Raw genomic sequence first — 22,081 nt, 5'->3', positions numbered from 1 at the left:
CTTCCCTCGGAGCCTGCCCAGCCCCATGGGGTGAATGCTGGTAGAACCCTGTACCCCACAAGCAGGGGCTGCGAGGAGTGCCTTCCGGACCTGGTTCTCCTTTGGGTTTCGCATCAGGTCTCCAAAGGCTCTCACAGCTGGAGGAGCTAGAGAGATGCTGGAAACCCCCAGGGATGTTTAGGACCCCCCCCCTGGGCGGCAGGCCAACCTTGCTGGGTTCTCAGCCTCTTCCAGGCTCCTCTGCCGTCCTGGGTCCGTAGCGGGCTGCACCCGAGACAGAGAGTGACCAGGCACTCAGTGTCCTGTGAAGATGGGCTGCCTGGGCCTGGTCCCCTTGGCTGACCCTCTGCTCCTCTGCCCCAGTTCATGTGCAACTCCAAGGACCTGTTCGGCTGCCTGGCAGATGAACATAACATCAGCACCAGCCAGGTCAATGCGTGCCACGTGGTGGAGTCGACTGTCAACTACAGCCTGGGGGACGAGCGGGGCTTCTGCGGCAGCGCCTGGCCCAACTGCAACTTCCCCGAGGTACTGGGCGAGCGGGGCCTGCTGCAGGTGGGGAACCCCACCCCGCTCCCTCTGTGCCCCGGGCTGGGCAAGCGGGGCCTGCTGCAGGTGGGGAACTCCGCCCCCTCTGTGCCCTGGGCTGGGCAAGCGGGGCCTGCTGCAGGTGGGGAACCCCCACCCCGCCCCCTCTGTGCCCCGGGCTGGGCAAGCGGGGCCTGCTGCAGGTGGGGAACCCCACCCCGCTCCCTCTGTGCCCCAGGCTGGGCAAGCGGGGCCTGCTGCAGGTGGGGAACCCCACCCCGCCCCCTCTCTGCCCCGGGCTGGGCAAGCGGGGCCTGCTGCAGGTGGGGAACCCCCCCCCGCTCCCTCTGTGCCCCAGGCTGGGCAAGCGGGGCCTGCTGCAGGTGGGGAACCCCACCCCCCTCTCTGCCCCGGCTGCTCTGAAGGACGGTCAGAGCTCACTTCCTCAGTCTCTCTCACTCCAGCGCCAGACATCAGGGAAGGAGGCCAGCCTCCTCAACGGGACGGCAGCCACAGTAATAGACAGCATGGCTGTTGTCTTCCTAGAACTTCCCATGTGGGAGGCACTGCTCTAAGTGCTTTCCATGCACGCACCCAGGTAATCCTCATAACCACCCCGTGATATAGATGCTATTACTATACAGATGAAACTGAGACACAGAGAAGTTACATACCTTGCCCGAAGTCACATAGTTGTAAGTAGCAGAGCCAGAGCTCCTCCCCAGATCGTCTGACTCCCGAGTCTGTGCTGCAGACCCGAGGGCAGAGCTGTTCCTGGCCCCTCACAGACCCACCGCTGCCCTGGAGAGCACGGCAGAGCCCCGCCCCGAGTCAGAGCAGGGCTGTCAGGAGGGGCTGCCGTCAGTCAAGTTCACCCCTTCGAAGTGCACAATTCCGTGGCTCTTAGTATATGCACAAAATTGTAACCTAATTTTAGAACATTTTTGTCACCCCCAAGAAGAAATCATGGCCCTGTAGGTCATAAGGCTGAGGAAATAGCGCCGAGAGCCTTAGACAGCAGTGTGCACTAGAGCCTGTGTATGTGCTCCACCTTGCCGCATTTTCGTGGAGAGCAGTTTCAGAGGGAACCGAGGGCCAGGCTGCCAGTCCAGGCGTCCACTCCATGCACTGGGTGATTCTCACACCCCAGTTCCCTGCCAGGGGTTCACATGAAACCTGTAAGATGGTGGCAGTTTGCCTTTTTCTGGGGAGAGAGTCCAAATTTTCATTCAATTCCCAAGGGGCCCATGACTCACAGTGTCCAGACCTGCAGCGAACGGCCCGTGGGCTGTCCCACTGCAGCCTCCCTGCCCTGTCCGGGGAGGGTCTGCTCTGTCCTGCCTGCACAGACAGGGCACGGGCCACGCAGTGAGCAGCAGGACTCCGCAGAGACGCCCTAGACCAGCGCTTCCGCTCACTGGCCCCGGGGCGGGGTGAGGCCACGCTTCCCTCTCCCCGGCTGTGGCCCTGCTCCTCAGGCGGCCTGGGTGGGCAGGCTTAGGCCTCACAGCATCTGCCCCTCACTCTCCTCCCTGCCTCTGTGCCTCTGTTCCTTCTCACATCTGGCTGAGAGCCCAGGGAGCTGCTACCTGAGGGCTGTTTGCTGAGAAGCAGAAGCTCTTTGGACCTCACTTGTCCCTTGGCGGTTGCTCCACAGAAGAAGTGGAGGCGTGGGGGAAGAGGGCAGCGGCAGGGCCTGCTCTAGGGCCTGCTCTAGCTCCTCATTTTCAGGAGACGGGGTGGTCCAGCCGGCAGTATCCAGTCCTCACCAGCCCTGCCAGTTTCAGCCTACTTATCCCTGCTGGTTGCCACGCTCCAGGGCTGACCCCGCCCCGCAGTGTTCTGATTCACAAACCCCAGAGGCCCTCGGGGGACCCCTGCATTAAGCCCTGTTGTCTGGGCTCTGGGTCTGAATGGGAATCCAGGCTGGCTTGTACCTTGGGGCTGAATTAACTGGTCTGCCTTTCTTACACCTTCTTTTGCCCCTGTTCCCAGTGGTGACTTGAGGCTGGTCCTTCCCCTTTTCAATCACCCGGGGTCCTGTACGGCCTCTCTCTGGGTTCCTGGGGGCCTGAAGGGTCAGGAAGTCCGACCTGGGTGCTCCCCTCACTGCCAGCCACCGCCAGGGCCTCCTGCCCAAGGCAGAGGTCGTGCATAGGGAGTCCTGGTGCCTGTCAGAAATACTGGTGCTAAGTTTAAAAGAAAGAACAAAATAATAGGTGCTGGCATGCCTGGGCTTAGCCCTGGCAACGACCAGGCAGAAGGGGACCTCTGAGGCCACCATGTTTGAGAATCTTAGGCCAGAAGAGACTTCCCCGGAGTAACCGCACAGGCCCCGCCCCCTCTGAAGCCTTGCAGACACACTTTGGACTTCCAAGCGAGCAGCAGCTGATTCGGTTTCTGCAGCACAGTGCGTCAGTGGTCCCGGGAAGCAGGAGGAAGATGACAGGTGGTGTCACGTCAGTTATGAAAACATTGTCGGAACTTTGGATGTAAAGTTGCAGCGCGAGGGCTTGGGGTCTGTGCTTTCCACAGTGTTGAGGGCGCTGGGCACGACGCCAAGGGGCTTCAGCTCGTGCAGTCGTCACCAGGAGCCCAGGAGCTAGGAAGGTTTGCAAATAGGGAGACTGAGGCTTAGAGAGGTTGAATACACGGCCCGACTGACACAAACAGTCCCAAATGAATGAGGATGTAACACAAGTCCACCTGAGCCTGGAGCCGTGCTCTAAAGGTTGGACTGCTGCCAGGACTGGTCAGACTCGGCCTGGAGCCCCACCTCCTGGTTCCCGATCAGGACCCTTCACATTATATCACAAGTCTGCACCAGCAGAAATACCCCCAGACCAGGCTTCCCCGAGGCCGGAGGAGGCCGGGGGCGGGCCGGGGGGCGGGGCCGGCCCTGAGCGCTGCCCTCTCTCCGCAGTACTTCACCTACAGCGTGCTGCTCAGCCTGCTGGCCTGCTCCGTGTTCCTGCAGATCAGCTGCATCGGGAAGCTGGCGCTCATGCTGGCCATCGAGCTCACCTACGTGCTCATCGTCGAGGTGCCCGGCGTGGCGCTCTTTGACAATGCCGACCTTCTGGTCACCGCCAACGCCATGTAGGTGGCACCCTCCTCAGGCCCCCACGGGGTCAGGGGCTTTGCAGAGAGGTGCGAGGAGCAGGCTGGGGCCCGGGGCTGCAGAGGGTCTGCCAGGGGAGTGCCCACCTGGCAGAGCTCCATGGCATCCTGTGTCTTCCCCTGCTCCCCTCCCCGGGGGTGGGTGGCTCAGTCCCACTGTTCCGCCTCCTGGGTCCTACTCAGTGCTGACCGCAGGCCCCTGTGTCCATCGTTCCTCACGTGTCCAGGGCAGCTCTGATGAGCTGTTTTCACCTAACTCCCCCTGCCGGTGGCTCCCTAGGCCCTGAGGGTCAAGGTTCAGCAGGGCTGGACAGCGAGGCCTGGGGGAGCCGAGGAACAGCCTCTGTTGTTCGTGAGCCTGGCATCCCTCTCGGAGCCAGGCGCCGGGACACAGGATCATTCTTCCTCCCGTAGCGGCCGGCATGTAGGCAGGGCTGCCGTGGACGGGCTTCTGTCGGTGACAGAGAGTGGTCGTCCAGCTGTCCGCAGGGGGCAGGTGTCGGGGTTGTGCCTCAGGCCACCCAGCTGGCTGCCAGCTTGGTCCCATAGCAATGGATGTTAGAGTCATGAGGCAGGACCTCTGGCTTTGGGTCAAATTGTGTTTCAGTCTCAGCCTTAGATACACATTTGACTGTTTTTCCTGAACCGCATTGTTTTCCCAGTGAGATGGGAGCAATGACACGCCTAGCAGTGAGATGTCTGTGAAGTGCCTGATAAGTAGTACACGTTTGTCCTGTCACCATCCCGCTGCCCAGCACGCACATCGGGAAGTGAGCAGCAGGCCGTGTCCCCTGCGGAAACGGGCGTGCTGTGCTCTCCCTGCGGCAGGGGACGGGTCCACTCATCACAAAGCATCTGCTGTGGGCCTGCCGTGTTTCAGGCACGGAGCTAGGCAGTGGGTGTAGCCACTTGCTTGTGAAGAGTGTCACCTAAGAAGCTGGAGGTGCACTGAAGGGTCTAAGTCAGACTGACGTAAGAACGTGCAGGCGGCTGCGTGGGGCTGCAGGCAGGGGGCCGGGAGGCTCTGCGGGCTGCACCCTGAGAGGACATGGAGAGGCGGGGGTGGGCTTCTCCCGCGATTCGGGATGGCAGTGCAGAGCTTGGCTGCCTCTTTCTGACCTGCTCCTCCACCAGCCCCCACCCCCAGCCTGCCCTCTCCTTCGGCTGAAGTAGCAGCAGAGCATGGAGGTCATCTGGGTTGGGAGGCCCTGGCTTGGCTCTGGGCAGCACTGTCCACATATGTACGGTATAGTTTTCTAGTACCTGTATTAACAAGGCAACACACGCACTGGCTGCACACCGACACTCGGTACTACTTGAAGGCCTAGAAGCCGCATGTGGCCAGTGGTGACCGTAGTGGGCAGCACAGTGTAATCTTCCTCCTCTGGATGGCAGCAGGGGGCTGGGGTGGGAAAGGAGGGTCCGTGGGGGATCCAGGGTCCCAGGTAAGGACTGGGGAATTGTGGTCATGGGGACCAGATGCTAGGTGCTGCAGGCCTCCATCCTGAGTGTGCTTGGATTAGGAAGGGTACTGGGTGGAGAGCAGTAGCAGTGGGAACAGCAATGTTGGACATCGGGGACACAGTGGGGTGGGGGACAACAGACATGGAAACTGCGGATGCAGAAGAGGGCCCTGACCGCCCTTCCCCCTCCTGTTGACAGAGACTTCAGCAACAACGGGACCTCCCAGTGGTGAGTTGATCCTCTTTCTTTGAATTCTGTGATGTGCCCTCTCCCTGTCCTTGGCACAGAGCAGCCAGGGCCAGCAGAGAAGGCCGCCATGTCTAGGTGGGAGGGGGCTTTGTGGAGAGCTGGGTAGGGAAGGAGGCTGGAGAGGGTGAGGAGGCCCTCCCCTCCCGGGTTCCCAGGGGGCGGGGCCTCTCTGGGTAGATGCCCTTTCTTTTTGTTTTGTTTTCTGAAGTTGGAAATGGGGAGACAGTCAGACAGACTCCTGCATGCGCCCGACCGGGATCCACCCGGCATGCCCACCAGGGGGTGATGCTCTGCCCATCTGGGGCGCCGCTCTGTTGCAACCAGAGCCATTCTAGTGCCTGAGGCAGAGGCCATGGAGCCATCCTCAGCACCCGGGCCAACTTTGCTCCAGTGGAGCCTCGGCTGCGGGAGGGGAAGAGAGAGAGACAGAGAGGCGGTGGAGAAGCAGATGGGCGCTTCTCCTGTGTGCCCTGGCCGGGAATCGAACCCGGGACTCCTGCACGCCAGGCCGACGCTCTACCACTGAGCCAACTGGCCAGGGCCTAGATGCCCTTTTTATGGTCTTCACCACCCCAGGATGATTGCTAGACTTGGTGGCCAGGATCCTCGGGACCACAGGTCATTCCACCGGTCTCAGCTCAGAGCAGTTAGCCTCAGAATCCTCCCCAGGAGTATGTCCGTGACCTCAGGCCCCGGAACTGGTGCCTCCCCGCACCTCCTTTTCTGGAGGAGAGCCCGGTGTGTGGTTAGGCCCCATCTGGCTGCATTCACGGTGTGGCTCTTTGCTGGAACAGGGAACACGGTTTGGGATAGTTGCTTTTATTAAGAGTATTTATTTAAAATGTTAACAAAGGTATAATTAGGTAATAGTGGCCTCCCACTTTGGAGTTATTGCTAATCATCAGAGTATATAGTATCTTTAATTTTTACCACCATTTTGAAGTGTGGACATTGTTTTTCCACTTTACAGATTAGGAAACTAAGGTTCAGAGAGGTTAGGAGACTTGCCCAGGATTGCCCAGAGGTGGCCACTGTCCTGCTTTGCTCCCTTGTTACTGCACCCACAGCCCCTGTCGTGTCCCCTGAGGAAGAACTGGGACACACAAGGAGCCTTTTAGAAGGCCTCCTTCATCCTCTGATGTGACCAGAGAGAAGCCCCCGTGAAGGGGAGCGAGTAATGGCTGCTGGTGTGGGCGGGGGGCTAAGGTAGGCCTTCCGGTCAAGAAGGCGTTTGAGATGAGACGCCTCAGGCCAAGTTTGAGCAGGAGGGTGAGGAAAGGGAGTTGAGATAGTGGGAGGAAGACAAAAGGCCTGAGGGGCCTAGGAAGCTGCCCTGAGGTGCCAGGGCATCTCCTTTCTGCTTGCAGCCCCGAGCATGCGACCAAGGTGGCACTGAAGGTGGTGACGCCCATCATCATCTCAGTCTTTGTGCTGGCCCTGTACCTGCATGCCCAGCAGGTGGAGTCCACCGCCCGCCTCGACTTCCTCTGGAAACTGCAGGTGGGTGGCCCTGGGGCTGCAACTGGAGTAGGGGAGGCACCTGGGCCTCACGGAACTTTGTGAGTGAGTGAGCCCATCACCTGCGCTGGACTGGGCTCTAGTTCTACACTGATCAGGTGTCCTGCTCAAGCCTTGTCCCAACAGACTAGTGCCCCACATCCCAGCAGGTCTTAGCCCTGCTCTCTAGGGCCGAGAGGCAAAACCCCAGACCTTATTCCAGACAAAACCACCCTCAACAGCGCTGAACTTTGATAGGCCCAGGAGATAAACTCTTGTCACAAATACTGTGTGCATCCAGAGTGAGCCAGGGACAGAGGGCAGTGTGGACAAGGCCCAGTCTATGCTGGGAGCAGCAAGGGTCAGGAGGGTGGGGGAGAAGAGTGGCAGGAGGCGAGCAGGGGGGAGGAGTGCGCAGTCTCAGTGTCTTGGAGGCCTTGGTGCAGGGCCCGGCCAGGTGTAGGGCCCAGCAAGGTGCAGCCAGGTGCAGGGCCCAGCCAGGTGCAGGGCCCGGCCAGGTGCAGGTGCCTGGCCAGGTGCAGGGCCCAGCCAGGTGCAGGGCCCGGCCAGGTGCAGGTGCCTGGCCAGGTGCAGGGCCCGGCCAGGTGCAGCCAGATGCAGGTGCCTGGCCAGGTCAGGAGCTGACAGCAGAGGCTTCTGTGGAAGGCCTAATGTGCCAGAACTGGGCTTGAAGATTTCTCCAGGCAGGATGGGTGGAAGTGGACATCAGAGATCATTGACAAGAAGCCCAGCCAGGTGGCCATGCCCTGGCCCTGACGAGAGCTGTCTCAAACAAGGACAGAGACAGTGGGGTGCTGGGGGCCCAGGTGGGGCTGAAGCCCAGCGGTGTTCTGCCCTCCATGCTTTGTGCCTTGCACCCCGAGAGACCCACCGCGGCGGGTGGGGGTGCCGCTGGGCCACTCGCAGCTGCCCCTGTGGCCACTGGCTGCCTGGTAGACCACCTCACAAGGTCCAGGGGAGGGCGCCCACAGGCACTCACTGAACAAAACTGATCTATGCCGGTGGCCTCAGACCTTTATTTAGTTGCTGTGTCGTCTCAGTCCTCGTCTGTCTCAGAGACCCTTATTCTGTGACCCTCGGCCAAGGTTCATTGACTCAGGTCACACCTTCTTGGAGGAAGAGTGTGGAAATGGTACTGTTCCTTCTCAGCATGTCACACTGGGGACTCCAGTGTGTTGACCTGTCCCGTCCCTGGTGCCATTAACATTGGTGACCCGCTCAGTGGGCGTCTACCAGATTTTTCCACTGTCAGATCTCCGTTGTGCCTTTTGCATTCAATTAGCATTTTGTGGAAAGATATCCAATATTACACCAATATTCTGACCCTCAGCAGCCCTCCACCCACCAGTCTCAGCACCCTTGCTGACGCCTGCCCTCCTGCTAGTGGTGACGCCTGTCCGTCATTCCTTCCACATCGGTTCATCAGTATCCCACTGCAAGAAGAGCTTGCATCTCCCCACTTACTTACGTAGCCATTCATTTATCTACATCAGCAGGGACTCAGATTCCTAGCAAATTTAGTCAGTTTTAATTTGCTCCTCTCGTTAGTTCAGTGCTCACTTTGTCCTGGGTTTGTGAGCTTTTTTAAGTTGGCCTCTGTGTTTTGACATGATTTGCCGTCCTTCTTGGAGCATGCGCTTACTTCCTGGCACAGGACGATGTCGGGCTCGTCATGTCCTCTCCCTGCTGCAGCCCAGGAATCAGTGAGTTCCTCACAGAGCCCAGTCCTTAGTGGAGAATGGTACTTAGAAACCAAGATCAGGGTGCTCAGTGTGTTCACTGTTTTAGGTCTTCGCTGTGGACAAAGCTAGGAAGTACATGTAAGTGTATATGAAGCTATAAATAAATCTACGTGTAGACACAGGGTACCTCCCAGTGTCTCTTGGTTTTAGAACTCCGGGTGTACACCGGTACCTCCATCTCCGGTGCGACCCCTCGGGCTCCCGTCTAGCCCTCCTCCCAGTGTCTCTTGGTTTTAGAACTCCGGGTGTACACCAGTACCTCCATCTCCGGTGCGACCCCTCGGGCTCCCGTCTAGCCCTCCTCCCAGTGTCTCTTGGTTTTAGAACTCCGGGTGTACACCAGTACCTCCATCTCCGGTGCGACCCGTCAGGCTCCCGTCTAGCCCTCCTCCCAGTGTCTCTTGGTTTTAGAACTCCGGGTGTACACCAGTACCTCCATCTCCGGTGCGACCCATCAGGCTCCCGTCTAGCCCTCCTCCCAGTGTCTCTTGGTTTTAGAACTCCGGGTGTACACCAGTACCTCCATCTCGGGTGCGACCCCTCAGGCTCCCGTCTAGCCCTCCTCCCAGTGTCTCTTGGTCTTAAAACTCCGGGTGTACACCAGTACCTCCATCTCTGGTGCGACCCCTCGGGCTCCCGTCTAGCCCAGCCTCTCCCAGGCCGGCAGATACCAACCCTGGCCCTGAGAAGACTGCTCCCGTTATCTCTCATACAGTCATTCATTTTCTCAGTGGACCCCGCCTCCCAGCCTCTGCAGCCCCTCTCTGCCCCACGTGCCTCTCTCTCCTCACGGCCCTGCTGCTTGGGTGCTGGGCGAGCCACGTGGCACCCTTGCTCTGACCACTGGGCTCCCCTGGCACCAAGGGCTCTGCACCAGGGAGGGCGGGAAGGGGAGGTTGGCAGGGAAGTGGCATGTCCCCCCCCCCCCCGGTTTGGAAAATAATGAAGGAGGCCTGTGCACGTGTGTGAGTGTGTAGGTGAGTATGTCTACCTGCCCCGTGTCAGCCTCTCTTCCCTGAGGTTCTCCCACTGGCTCACGACGCTCAGTGTTCCTCCGCTTTGGGGAGGGGACAACATCAAATAAAGATAAATAAATACCTGAGTGCAGGTTTCTGGGATGGTGGGGAGAAGTCTGTTGGCTCGCCCCCAGCCTCACCCAGCAGCTCATTCTGTTGTTGGATCTAGGGTCATGGCGGGTGGGTGGGTGGGTGCTGACAGGGAAGGAAGGACCCCGGGGTCTTTAGCTTCCCTGAAGCCCCCACACGAAGAACACCCTTATCTGCAAGGCCCCCTCCTGCAGAACCACTGGCCTCGGTCCTTGGGGAAGCCCACTCTCATCCCCCTCCCATAGCACTGACTTGATTGGGACCAGAAAAGGCCGTGGACCCAGGAGCCTTCCTGCCCGGCCAGAGTCCGACCCTAGAAGCACTGGCTGTGCGGGCAGCTGCCCAGCACGTCTAGGGCTGAGTTCCCCCGAAGTGGCGGAAGCACCTGGCCAGGGCCCGGGGTCTGGCTCCATTCTCATCGGCAGCCGTGCTCCCGATGTCCCCGCCCCAGGGGGTCTGGCTCCATTCTCATCGGCAGCCGTGCTCCCGATGTCCCCGCCCCAGGGGGTCTGGCTCCATTCTCATTGGCAGCTGTGCTCCCGATGTCCCCGCCCCCCAGGGTCTGGCTCCATTCTCATTGGCAGCCGTGCTCCCGATGTCCCCGCCCCAGGGGGTCTGGCTCCATTCTCATCGGCAGCTGTGCTCCCGATGTCCCCGCCCCAGGGGGTCTGGCTCCATTCTCATTGGCAGCCGTGCTCCTGATGTCCCCGCCCCAGGGGGTCTGGCTCCATTCTCATCGGCAGCCGTGCTCCCGATGTCCCCGCCCCAGGGGGTCTGGCTCCATTCTCATCGGCAGCCGTGCTCCCGATGTCCCCGCCCCAGGCTAGGCTGCTGTTCTGCCTGACTCTTTAGGCAGATGCCGCCACCTCAGGAGCAGGAGAGCTCCCGAGTCCCCGGGCTTGTGGTCTCAGCAGGCAGTAGAGGCAAGACTGTGGCCAGCCTGGAGCACTTGCAGAGGCAGGGGCGGGCTGGGCTTCTCTGGGGACAGCCTGAGGAGCCCGCCTTTGTCCCACCCCAGCCTTCCCTCCCTGGCATGCCTGCTCCAGAGCGAGGCACGGGTGGCCCCAACTTCCGGGGAGGGAAGTGCTCAAAGTGTCCTTCACGGGAACAAAGGTCACTTGGGCTAGAAGGCCGGGACAGGAAGCTAGTGCATGCCCCCTGGACCCGCCTGGCACTGAGGGTCCGGGAGCCTCCTCAGGCGTGACCCCCAGCCTCACGGCCGTGTTCCCAGTCCTCTCACCTCAGGGCAAGGCTCAGCCTCTGGGCCTTGGCGGCCCCGAGCTGCCTGCCTTCCTTGTTGGGTCCGGGTCCTGTGGTCTTGGGGGGCTGTGCCTGCTTCCCCCCCAGGCAGCACAGCTCACCGGAGAGCCGGGGCCCTGGCCCTCTTGGAGGCTCACTGCCGAACAGCAAGGCCTCAGTTTAGTGAGGGAAGGCCCCAGCAGTCTGGCTGGACCCTTCAAACAGCCCGGCTGCCAACCTCCCTGCCTCACCAACACTGCCACTCCCAGTTAAAGGGGTCGTTCTGTTTGCCGTCAGGGGGTGGAAGCCAGCAGACTGCTCTCTGCCTGTCAGCCCTGTGACTGCTCTGACCAGGTGGCTCCTTGCACGCCTTGGTGCATGATCTTTGGGCCACTATTGGTCTCTTGACCTGAGGGCTCCGCACTGTTGTTCCTTTAACCTAGAAGGTGAGTAACCACACACCCTACGGCCCAGATCCAGGACCCAGACTGGGGAAAACCAGAGTCAGAGTGTTGTCCCTGTCCTGCCCTGGGTGGCACCTTGGGGCGCCTGCACCTCCCAGCCCTGCTGGCTGCGCTGGCCCTGGGGTGAGTCAGCTCTCAGGGGGCCCAGGGAGACTGGCCGTGGGGTCACCCTGTTAAAGTGACCCTCGTCAAGCTGCTTTCCTGATTGCGTTTCCTGCTATGACGAGAAAACTGGGCAGCTGGGAGCACTCGGGCAGTGGAGGCTGTTTGGGGCGTGGATCTGTGCCGTCCCTCTAACCTCCGCCTCGTTCCAGCCTCCTTCCAGCCTCGGCGGGTGGCCGTGGCCTCTCCTCCCAGCCCCGTTTCTGCCCTGGGCTTCCCTGCTGCAGGGTCATACCTCACACGCACACTTCCCAAGAGGCAGGTGGGGAGAGATACTTACAAATCTGCCCCTTTTCTGAGAAAGCAATAGATGCTCTTTATAGGAAAATTGGCAGCAGAGGCAGCAAAGAGAGGCTCGACAGCTGGACGCTTGTTGAAATCTCGGGCAAACGCTGGCACTCAGGCGGGCCACACTGGTTTTCTAAGTAGCGCCGGCTTGTTCCGTCCCCTGACCGGGTCCTCTGTCCCAGGCCACGGAGGAGAAGGAGGAGATGGAGGAGCTGCAGGCCTACAACCGGCGGCTGCTGCACAACATCCTGCCCAAGGACGTGGCCGCCCACTTCCTGGCCCGGGAGCGGCGCAACGACGAGCTCTACTACCAGTCGTGCGAGTGCGTGGCCGTCATGTTCGCCTCCATCGCCAACTTCTCCGAGTTCTACGTGGAGCTGGAGGCCAACAACGAGGGCGTCGAGTGCCTCCGCCTGCTCAACGAGATCATCGCCGACTTCGACGAGGCACGTGGTCCCTGGGGCGGGAGGAGGTAGAGACCGAGGCCCTCTGTCACTGTCACCAGACCTGACTGCTGACGAGGCCCGTGGTCCCTGGGGCGGGAGGAGAGTAGAGACCGAGGTACGGGGGTCCCTGGGGTGGGAGGAGAGTAGAGACCGAGGCCCTCTGTCCCCGTCACCAGACCTGACCACTGACAAGGCCCGGGGGTCCCTGGGGCGGGAGGAGAGTAGAGACCGAGGCACGGGGGTCCCTGGGGCGGGAGGAGAGTAGAGACCGAGGCACGGGGGTCCCTGGGGTGGGAGGAGAGTAGAGACCGAGGCCCTCTGTCCCCGTCACCAGACCTGACCGCTGACGAGGCCCGTGGTCCCTGGGGCGGGAGGAGAGTAGAGACCGAGGCCCTCTGTCCCCGTCACCAGACCTGACTGCTGACAAGGCCCACGGTTCTGGGGCGGGAGGAGAGTAGAGACCGAGGCACGGGGGTCCCTGGGGCGGGAGGACAGTAGAGACCGAGGCACGGGGGTCCCTGGGGTGGGAGGAGGTAGAGACCGAGGCCCTCTGTCACCACACCAGACCTGACTGCTGACGAGGCCCGGGGGTCCCTGGGGCGGGAGGAGAGTAGAGACCGAGGCCCTCTGTCACCGTCACCAGACCTGACTGCTGATGTCGGGAGCTGGGCCCTGGTGTCCCAGCACTGTCCCAGGCACCTCGCCTGCATTTCCCCCGTTATAATGTTATAGCTGAGGACACTGAGGCCCGTGAAGAGTCTCGCCTAAAGTCACTGCCAGGACGTGGCAGGGCGGGGCTTTCAGCCCAGCCTGTGCCCCTGGGCTGCGCGCGGAGGCCCGGCCTGGCTGCCCTGCCACCCGCTCCCATCATCCAACCGTCCTCCCGTGCCCTCCAGGGCGGGCCAGGGCCCCACGCTGGGACTGGCCGTTGAGAGTCACAGGAGGGAGGACTCCCCAGGCTGAGGGAAGAGGCAGAACAAAGCCATTTCTTTGTGTGTCACACCCTCGTTGAGCAGCTACGCCGGGCACTGTGCGCAGCCTCGGCCCGGGGGCTCACTGTGTAGTGAGCGTGGGGGACCTCCCCGTGGGAACCCGGGGCCTGGGCGCGGAGCGGGGACCAGCAGTGTCAGGAGCAGCCTGGACTGCTAGGGCAGTGGGGTGACTGCAGGCAGATGACATGGGTCTGGGGGGCTCCCAGCAGGTCCTGGGTGCAGGAGAAGGGTGTCCCGCTGGACCAGGTGAGGTTTTCCTGGGAGGGACGGGGAATGAGCCAGTGAAGGGGAAGACGGCTGCCAGCCTCTGCTGAGAGACCCGGAGGGGACTGTGACCTGACCCCGGGGGCTCCTGCTGTGGGCCCACCCGGAGGGGACTGTGACCTGACCCCGGGGGCTCCTGCTGTGGGCCCACCCGGAGGGGACTGTGACCTGACCCCGGGGGCTCCTGCTGTGGGACCACCCGGAGGGGACTGTGACCTGACCCCAGGGGCTCCTGCTGTGGGCCCACCCGGAGGGGACTGTGACCTGACCCCGGGGGCTCCTGCTGTGGGACCACCCGGAGGGGACTGTGACCTGACCCCGGGGGCTCCTGCTGTGGGCTGGGCCCAGAGCACATAGCCTCTCTGCAGCAGTGAGTGCGGAGGAGACCAGGCTGTCGGGGGCATCGGGACTTGGCACTGATTTGGTGACAGAGACGGGCTCACTGGGCAAACTGGGGAGGCGCGAGGGGCCATATTGCTGCACTGTCCTGTGGACCTCTGCCCCAGAGTCGGGGGTGACCGGGTTTGGCCCTCTTCAGATCATCAGCGAGGATCGCTTTAGGCAGCTGGAGAAGATCAAGACCATCGGCAGCACCTACATGGCTGCCTCGGGCCTTAACGACACCACATACGACAAAGCAGGCAAGACCCACATCAAAGCCCTGGCCGACTTTGCCATGAAGCTGATGGACCAGATGAAGTACATCAACGAGCACTCCTTCAACAACTTTCAGATGAAGATCGGTGAGCCCGCCGGGGGGGCCGAGGGCTGCAGGGGCTCCCGTCCCCCCACCCCCATTCTGCATTAGTGGCCTGGCCCAAGCCGAGGCTGACGTCCGATTGCGTCCCTGCCCAAGGGGCTGTGGTGCGCACCCCTCACTCAAAGCGCACTCCTGGCACCGATGGGTGCCTCCTCTACATACTGGTGTGTGGGTGACATGCACAGGACACTCGAGGCCCCACCTCACCCACTCGCTGGGAAGGCCGGGTTAGACCCAGGCTGTGCCTGCCTGAAAGCTTTGCAGGGCACACTGTGTGCCAGGGGCATAGGGCCTCTGGTCGCTTACCTCACGGGCATGGCTGTCTCACTGATTTCAAGTGATGCTGACTTGAGTGCAGTATTTATTTAAAAGTATTCCAATTTGGCCCTGGCCGGTTGGCTCAGTGGTAGAGCGTCGGCCTGGCGTGCAGGAGTCCCGGGTTCGATTCCCAGCCAGGGCACACAGGAGAAGCGCCCATCTGCTTCTCCACCCCTCCCCCTCTCCTTCCTCTCTGTCTCTCTCTTCCCCTCCCGCAGCCAAGGTTCCATTGGAGCAAGGATGGCCCAGGCGCTGGGGATGGCTCCTTGGCCTCTGCCCCAGGTGCTAGAGTGGCTCTGGTTGCGACAGAGCGATGCCCCGGATGGGCAGAGCATCACCCCCTGGTGGGCGTGCCGGGTGGATCCCGGTCGGGCACATGCGGGAGTCTGTCTGACTGCCTCCCCGTTTCCAGCTTCAGAAAAAAAAAAAAAGTATTCCAATTCATCCAGTAAAAATAAAAAGCAGTAAAATGAAATACTCATCCATTTTAAATACAAAATGAATAAATATGGTCCCAGTCATTCAATATGCAAATTTATAAACCTAGTGAACATAACAATTCTACAAAATTGTTAGCAACATAAAATGAATATAGTGAAATATTTTTAAAAACTGAACAGGGAAAGAATCATAAAATGGACAATGAAATGATTATGTTTCAACATTTTAAAAGAGTCATTTTAAGAAAACAAAAGGGGCCACTAGGATTATTGCTGAGTTCCAAGTGGGTTCTGTATGTGAGCAATCTTCCAGGTTTCAAGAGCTTTTCTAATCTACACAAGTTTGGGAAGGAAACAGTGAGGATGTAGACATCAGCCAAGTCAGTGTATCATCCCTGGACCCCTTAGTCAAATGCTTCAGCCCTCCTTGGATGGCTTTGAGGGGGCTTTGCAGATGCCACGGTTGTGCCCCACGGGGCTGCCGCGGAAGAGAGGGGATTCCAGCAGAGGCCCTGGGTCAGTGTCACAGTCAGGGACATCGTCTACTGGCTCAGAAGACTCTTTGAACCAAAACCCTGTATCATTCTTTCCTCTTTTGTGTGTTTCATTCTGTTGTTTTATTACCCCAGCCTTGTACTCTGACAAGTTTCAGCTCTGCAGAATTGAAAGGCTAGCACAGTGAAAAACCCTGCACATCAATAGGCAGGCACTGGCTCCACCCTCCTGCAGCACAGGACGAGTCCAGAATTACGACTCTGAATGTGGTGCTCCGTCAAGTTCACGGTGTTTCTGTAGTTGGAAGCATTTTTTTTTTAATTTTTTTTTATTTATTCATTTTTTAGAGAGGAGAGGGAGAGACAGAGAAAGAGAGAGAGAGAGAGGAGAGACAGAGAGAGAGAAGGGGGGAGGAGCTGGAAGCATCAACTCCCATATGTGCCTTGACCAGGCAAGCCCAGGGCTTCGAACCGGCGACCTCAGCATTTCCAGGTCGACGCTTTATCCACTGCGCCACCACAGGTCAGGCTTGCAGTTGGTTTTGTTGATAGCATATGTCTTACCAGGGATGCCCAGGCTTCTGTGTCAGTTATACCTGCAGTAGAAATTCTGCTTTGTTGAGTGTTGCTGCCCTCCTCTTCTTTCTTTTTTATAGTTTAAGTATTATTTTGTATCGGTTTCAAGTGGTTAGACAATCATATACTTTACAAAGTGGTCCCCCGATATTTCTAGTACCCACCTGGTACTCGTGAAATCGCCATTCTTACTTTCCTTGTACCCCACCTTTTCCACCTGCTCTGGTTTGTATTTTTGTAAGCGGCCTCCGCGCCGTCGTGGGACCAGGACTGGAGAGTGAGTGACAGGCAGACAGCAGGGTGGGCAGTGAGGAGCCCCGGGTGGCAGGGCCTTGCTCCAGACTCCGGATCGTCTTCACTGAGAGGCTCGGCCGTTGGCCAGCGAGTTAGACAGTCCAGCCTGGCACGTGGGGTGAAAAACTACACGTGGTTTGACAAGACTAAAGGGGAAGGGCCACAGAGGAAAGAATTTTGAGAACTGATGACATTTCTGAGTGAGTAAACTGATGACATTTCTGAGTGAGTGAGTGGCCTGATTGGGCCTATGTGGGAGTTTCTGCGGTGTGTGTGTGTAGTCTTTCCTGTTACACACAAGAATCAGTTAAGCGGCCCTGGCTGGTTGGCTCAGTGGTAGAGCGTCGGCCTGGCGTGCGGAAGTCCCGGGTTCAATTCCTGGCCAGGGCACACAGGAGAAGCGCCCATCTGCTTCTCCACCCCTCCCCCTCTCCTTCCTCTCTGTCTCTCTCTTCCGCTCCCGCAGCCGAGGCTCCATTGGAGCAAAGATGGCCCAGGCACTGGGGATGGCTCCTTGGCCTCTGCCCCAGGTGCTAGAGTGGCTCTGGTTGCAACAGAGCGACGCTCTTGAGAGGCAGAGTATCGCCCCCTGGAGGGCAGAGCGTCGCCCCCTGGTGGGCGTGCCGGGTGGATCCCGGTCGGGCGCATGCGGGAGTCTGTCTGACTGTCTCTCCCCATTTCCAGCTTCAGAAAAATACAAAAAAAAAAAAAAAAAAAAAAAAGAATCAGTTAAGCAGCGATGAGGTTAATAAGGCCCGACCTGAGATAGACAGTTCATGCAATAGGAGTGAGTGCCCTGGGGCCTGGAGACACCGTGGAAATGTCTAGAGAATGTCAGTTGAGCCAGATGTGTCAGGGAAGGGCTTTGCCTGGAGAGCGGGTGGGGGGGACTTCCGGGGGAGGACAGGGACAGGCACGCGAAGGCTCAGAGGCGGGGGTGCTCAGTGTCGTCCGGGTCCTGTGGTGTCCCTGCCCTGGCTCAGAGGCAGGGAGGATTACTTGGAGAGGGAGGAGATGGTGGGTTTGGAGCTAGATTCCAAGAATGAGAAGGTGGCGCCCCTGAAAGAAACAAGAGGAAGAAGAGAAGAGCGAATTCTGGTGCGTTGAGTCTAAAGTTACTGATGGTGAAATTTAAACGCCACCGAGAGAGGGATGATTAAGGAAAGGCAGTAGGTAACGAAGGAAGTCACTGGAAACACTGCAGAGGGCAGTCTTGGTGATGGCCTTGCAGGGGCTGAGCCCTGTCTGGGTGGTGAGGACACAGGTGCGTTGGGCGGGTGAACAGGTTCCTGTCCTTTGATAGGAACAGAGCAGTGGGAGCTGCAGGGTAAGCACAGCCTCAGGCTGGAGGACCCTGGTTGTCCTCAGACTGCGAGTCAGTGGGAGAGGCTGCTGCGTGTGGAGGGAGGAGTGACAGTAAAGGCAATGCTGGTCTGAGTCCCGATGAACACACTGACTTCTGTCCCCTGCAGGGCTCAACATCGGCCCCGTGGTGGCTGGGGTGATCGGGGCCCGCAAGCCGCAGTACGACATCTGGGGCAACACGGTGAACGTGGCCAGCCGCATGGACAGCACCGGCGTGCCCGACCGCATCCAGGTGAGTGCAGGAGGGCCCGCCACGCGCCTCCCCCGCGTCAGGGCCTCTGACGCCTCGCGGTCTTTGGGGCACGCCGCCCACAGTTTCCAGCCAGAATTTCTGCAGACAAGCTCGAGGGGAATTGAGTAGTTGGCACTGATGTCTTCTGGAAGCTTGGAAGACACGATTGGTTTCAGGTTCTCAGTACCTCGGACAGATCTCCGGGACTGGCAGCACTCACAGAAGGAACTTGCTGGTCACGGAAGGAATGAGAGGGCACACCGGGAGGCTGGCCGTGCCAGGAGTGCCCAGGCCACAGCCCGGGCTCACACAGGGACACAAAGACGGCCGGAGGGAGCGGGGCCTTGCCACGTGGAGCCCACAGCACTCAGGGACTTGTCCAGGAGAACCAGACAAGGTGCTATCCCTGGGATGGTGCCTCCACCAGCCCAGCAGCCGTGGGGCCTGGCCAGAGACCCAGGATGTTTCCTCCTCCTCCATCCTTTGTAAGCTGGTGCTTGTGACTCCCAGGCCTTCACTCTTCAGATGCTGTCTCCGTTTTTCTCGGGCCTCCCGTTTCTCTCTGCGCCAGCCTGCAACAGAGAGGCCCTGGACTGGGCTCCCGTCTGCACCAGCACCACCCGCACCCCGACTCCCTGTGAGCTGTGGGAGGGTTGCTTAGCTTCCCTGGCCTCAGTTTCCCCAAACGTTAGCGGTGCTTTTTTTATTGCCTTTTGCTCACACTGGACACCACTTAAATATCCCCTCGCATCACTCTCCTGAAGGGTGTCTGCACACGGGCTGGCCCCGCGCGAGGCCCTAGCCAGACCAGCCCGGCCTGGCTGGCTCGTGGGTGCTGCCTGAGGGGCCTGGCCAGATGGCCTCTCACCTCCACGCCTGTGCCAAGGGGAGAAGGGGCAGCAAGACGGGAACTGGGGGCCCTGAGGGGAGCTGAGGAGAAAGGCCTGTGTGACAGGTGTGAGGGACGCTGTCAGCCACCACACAATAACCCGGCACCTGCCCGTGCATGGGGCTTCACCGCTGACAGAATACACTTAACAACGCAGCGGGGTCGCCTCCCGGAGCCCACCAGAGCCCCTGGCCTCTTCCTCCTGGCCCGGTGGCCACGCAGCAGGCTGCTGTTGCTGGCTGGCAGGAGTGCGGGCCACGCTGAGAGACGGCCCGTGGGTCGCCTCAGGAGGCCCTTGTCCGTGCGGCTGCTGCCTCGCCCTGCAAGAGTGTAGTGTGATCACCGAAGCCTACGGTGACTCCTTCTCTTGTGTCCGAAAGCTGAAGGAGCGACGAGCGACAGGCTCCGGAACCGAGCCGGCTCTGCCAGCTATCAGCTGTGTGCCCTCAGGCAAGGGACCTAGAGTTTTGGAGCCTGAGATAATAGTACTTAACTCATAGATGAGATGACATAAACAGTAGTTCTCAAACTTGTGGTAAAAAAACGACTTCTTAAAAATATTTCTGGCCTGACCTGTGGTGGTGCAGTGGGATAAAGCGTCGACCTGGAACACTGAGGTTGCCGGTTTGAAACCCTGGGATTGCCTGGTCAAGGCACATATGGGAGTTGATGCTTCCTGCTCCTCTCCCTTCTCTCTCTCTCCCCTCTCTCAAAAAATCAATAAATAAAATATTAAAAAAAAATTTTTCTGCCTGACCAGGCGGTGGCGCAGTGGATAGAGCATCAGACTGGGATGCCGAGGACCCAGGTTCGAGACCCCGAGGTCGCCAGCTTGAGCACGGGATCATCTGGTTTGAGCAAAAGCTCACCTGCTTGGACCCAAGGTCGCTGGCTCAAGCAAGGGGTTACTCGGTCTGCTGAAGGCCCGCGGTCAAGGCACATACGAGAAAGCCATCAATGAACAACTAAGCTGTCGCAATGAAAAACTGATGATTGATGCTTCTCATCTGTCTCTGTTCCTGTCTGTCTGTCCCTATCTATCCCTCTCTCTGACTCTCTGTCTTTGTTAAAAAAACAACAACTTTTTTTCTGCTGTGTCGGAGTGAGCGTTTGGTCAGTAACCGGTCACGTGCGTGCTCAGGCTGCTGGGAGGGCCCCTCCACCTTGCTCTCAGCCTCTGTGCTCCCCTGGCCGGGATGGTGGCCACACTCTGAGTAGCGCTGAAGTGGCTCATGTGGGGTGCTCACCACAGCGCCTGGCACGTCACTGTGAGGCACTTTCATGAACGAGCCGGTGTCTGTCCCCGGGAATCCCGGCCAGGGAGATGCCACCTACCGGGTCCAAAGCAGTCAGGCAGTTCTGCCCGACGGCAGTCACAGCTCAAGCCACTGGTGGCCTTCTCTCCTTTGCCTCCTCAGGTCACAACAGACATGTACCAGGTGCTGGCTGCCAACACATACCAGCTGGAGTGCCGGGGTGTGGTCAAGGTCAAGGGCAAAGGCGAGATGATGACCTACTTCCTCAACGGAGGGCCCCCGCTCAGTTAGCAGCTGCCAGCAGCGATGCCAGGCAGCCTGGCCTCCAGAGCAACGGCAACGGCTTCTTTGTGCGCTGGGCGGGCAGGTGGAAGCCCGCGCCCCAGCCCAGGTCGCTGCGCCAGTGAGATTTTCCACGTTGACTCCAGAAGCAGCTTCTGCCTTTGTGGGCGGGCAGCAGCCTCGGTCCCAGGCCCCAGGGTGCCAGCGTCCTGCGAGCACCGAGCTGACCAAAGATGTTTCCCTCCGTAGAAGACTCCGCTAGACTCGACCTGGATCTTGAGTTTTCTAACGGGTGCTGCGCTGCGCGGGTGGAAGGGCGCGCTCCCGGCAGGAGGACGGGTGTGAGGCCACCCAGCGCGCAGGCGCAGGGCTGCGGGAGGCCTGTGTCTCCGGGCGGGCAGGTGGAGGACTTTGGCTGGGGGAGTCTAGTGGCCCGGAGGGATCTGCTTTTCTCTGTGAGCCTTTGAACTTCAGACAGACGCTGCTGGCCCCTGCTCCATGGAGGGAGCTTTAGGGCAAGAGTGCCGGCTTTGGAAGGACTGTGGCCTTTATCGCAGCCCCATCCTACACCCCCCACACAGACAGTGCCCCTGGGAGGGGGCGGAGGCCAGAGGACCTGAGGCAAGGAGCGGTGGTTCTGAGAGAAGGAAAATATTTATTAAATAAAACAAAATGAGTTTTCCGTGCCCTTCTTTAGACTACGTTAGTTGTACGCGTGTAAGAGACCCACAGGCAACTGAGGATGCCACTGGGGAGGGCGGGCGGGGATCCCAACTTGTCTTTTTGTATTTTTTATTTTGTATCATTGAAAACCTTGGAGATCTAACAAATATACAAAATTCTATATTTTGTAAATTCTCTATATTAGAACACAGCTGTGCACAGCGGGCGTGTGCTCATTTGTACTGTGCGTGCGTCAATGTGTGTACCAGTGTGTGTGCATGTGCACACGTGTGCGTGGGGGTGTGTGTGTATGCCGTGGAACTGGTCTCACAGGATGCCTGTTTCCCTCACTTCAGACTTGGCAGTTTTGGCTTTTCCCGGGCCCAAGCAGAGCAGTGCATGACCTTTGAGGTGCCCTGTGACAGATTAAGGGGGAACATGCCGGACATTTCACCCCATCTCCCTAACACAAACCCGCATCTCACGTCCCTAAGTGAAATGCAAATAGGATGATGATAAAGCTAAATGCTGCTTTCCCATCTCAGGCCGAGTTGGAACCAAGGGGAGTAGCCTCGTCCTGCAGCAGACAGCTGGCCTCCGTCCACCTCCCCTCCCTGCAGTCTGCCACCCGCTGCCTGCAGAGAGCTCAGCCAGGCGGGGCTGTGGGGAAGCCTGCCTGGCTCTCTCCGTACGTGGCTCTCTCTGGAGATGACCCCTCAGTCTGGGGAGGGATGTGCAGCCGCAGGTTCAGGGAAGGGGCGGCCTGGCCCTCTGCCTGCAAACCAGACAGAGGAAAGGATAGAGCCCCACTTCAGAGGCCACGGGCAAAGTGAGCAGAAATTGTGATGCCTGATTTTTCTTTGGGGGAGGGGGCAGTTAAACATACTGACAAAAGAATTTGTATTTGTGTACCCTCTGAGGGAAGCTTTT

The 22,081-nt window shown here is 59.4% G+C and overlaps 1 protein-coding gene across 1 annotated transcript in view; it reads left to right on the top strand.

Moving 5' to 3' along the window:
• The window catches only part of ADCY5 (adenylate cyclase 5), a 163,945-nt gene extending 142,959 nt beyond the window's left edge, over positions 1-20,986 (top strand). The window contains exons 14-21 of the mRNA XM_066348010.1: positions 364-528; positions 3,452-3,627; positions 5,311-5,340; positions 6,729-6,861; positions 12,063-12,326; positions 14,121-14,325; positions 17,937-18,061; positions 20,369-20,986. Of these exons, the coding sequence (XP_066204107.1) occupies positions 364-528; positions 3,452-3,627; positions 5,311-5,340; positions 6,729-6,861; positions 12,063-12,326; positions 14,121-14,325; positions 17,937-18,061; positions 20,369-20,497 (1,227 nt within the window). The 3' untranslated portion in view covers positions 20,498-20,986. The remainder of the gene's footprint in view (positions 1-363; positions 529-3,451; positions 3,628-5,310; positions 5,341-6,728; positions 6,862-12,062; positions 12,327-14,120; positions 14,326-17,936; positions 18,062-20,368) is intronic.
• The last annotated feature ends 1,095 nt before the right edge of the window (positions 20,987-22,081 follow it).

This window comes from Saccopteryx leptura, chromosome 8 (assembly GCF_036850995.1).
Source record: "Saccopteryx leptura isolate mSacLep1 chromosome 8, mSacLep1_pri_phased_curated, whole genome shotgun sequence".
Classification (NCBI taxonomy): domain Eukaryota; kingdom Metazoa; phylum Chordata; class Mammalia; order Chiroptera; family Emballonuridae; genus Saccopteryx; species Saccopteryx leptura.
Note: the sequence above shows the minus strand (reverse complement) of the source record. Positions and strands in the feature narration are given on the sequence as shown.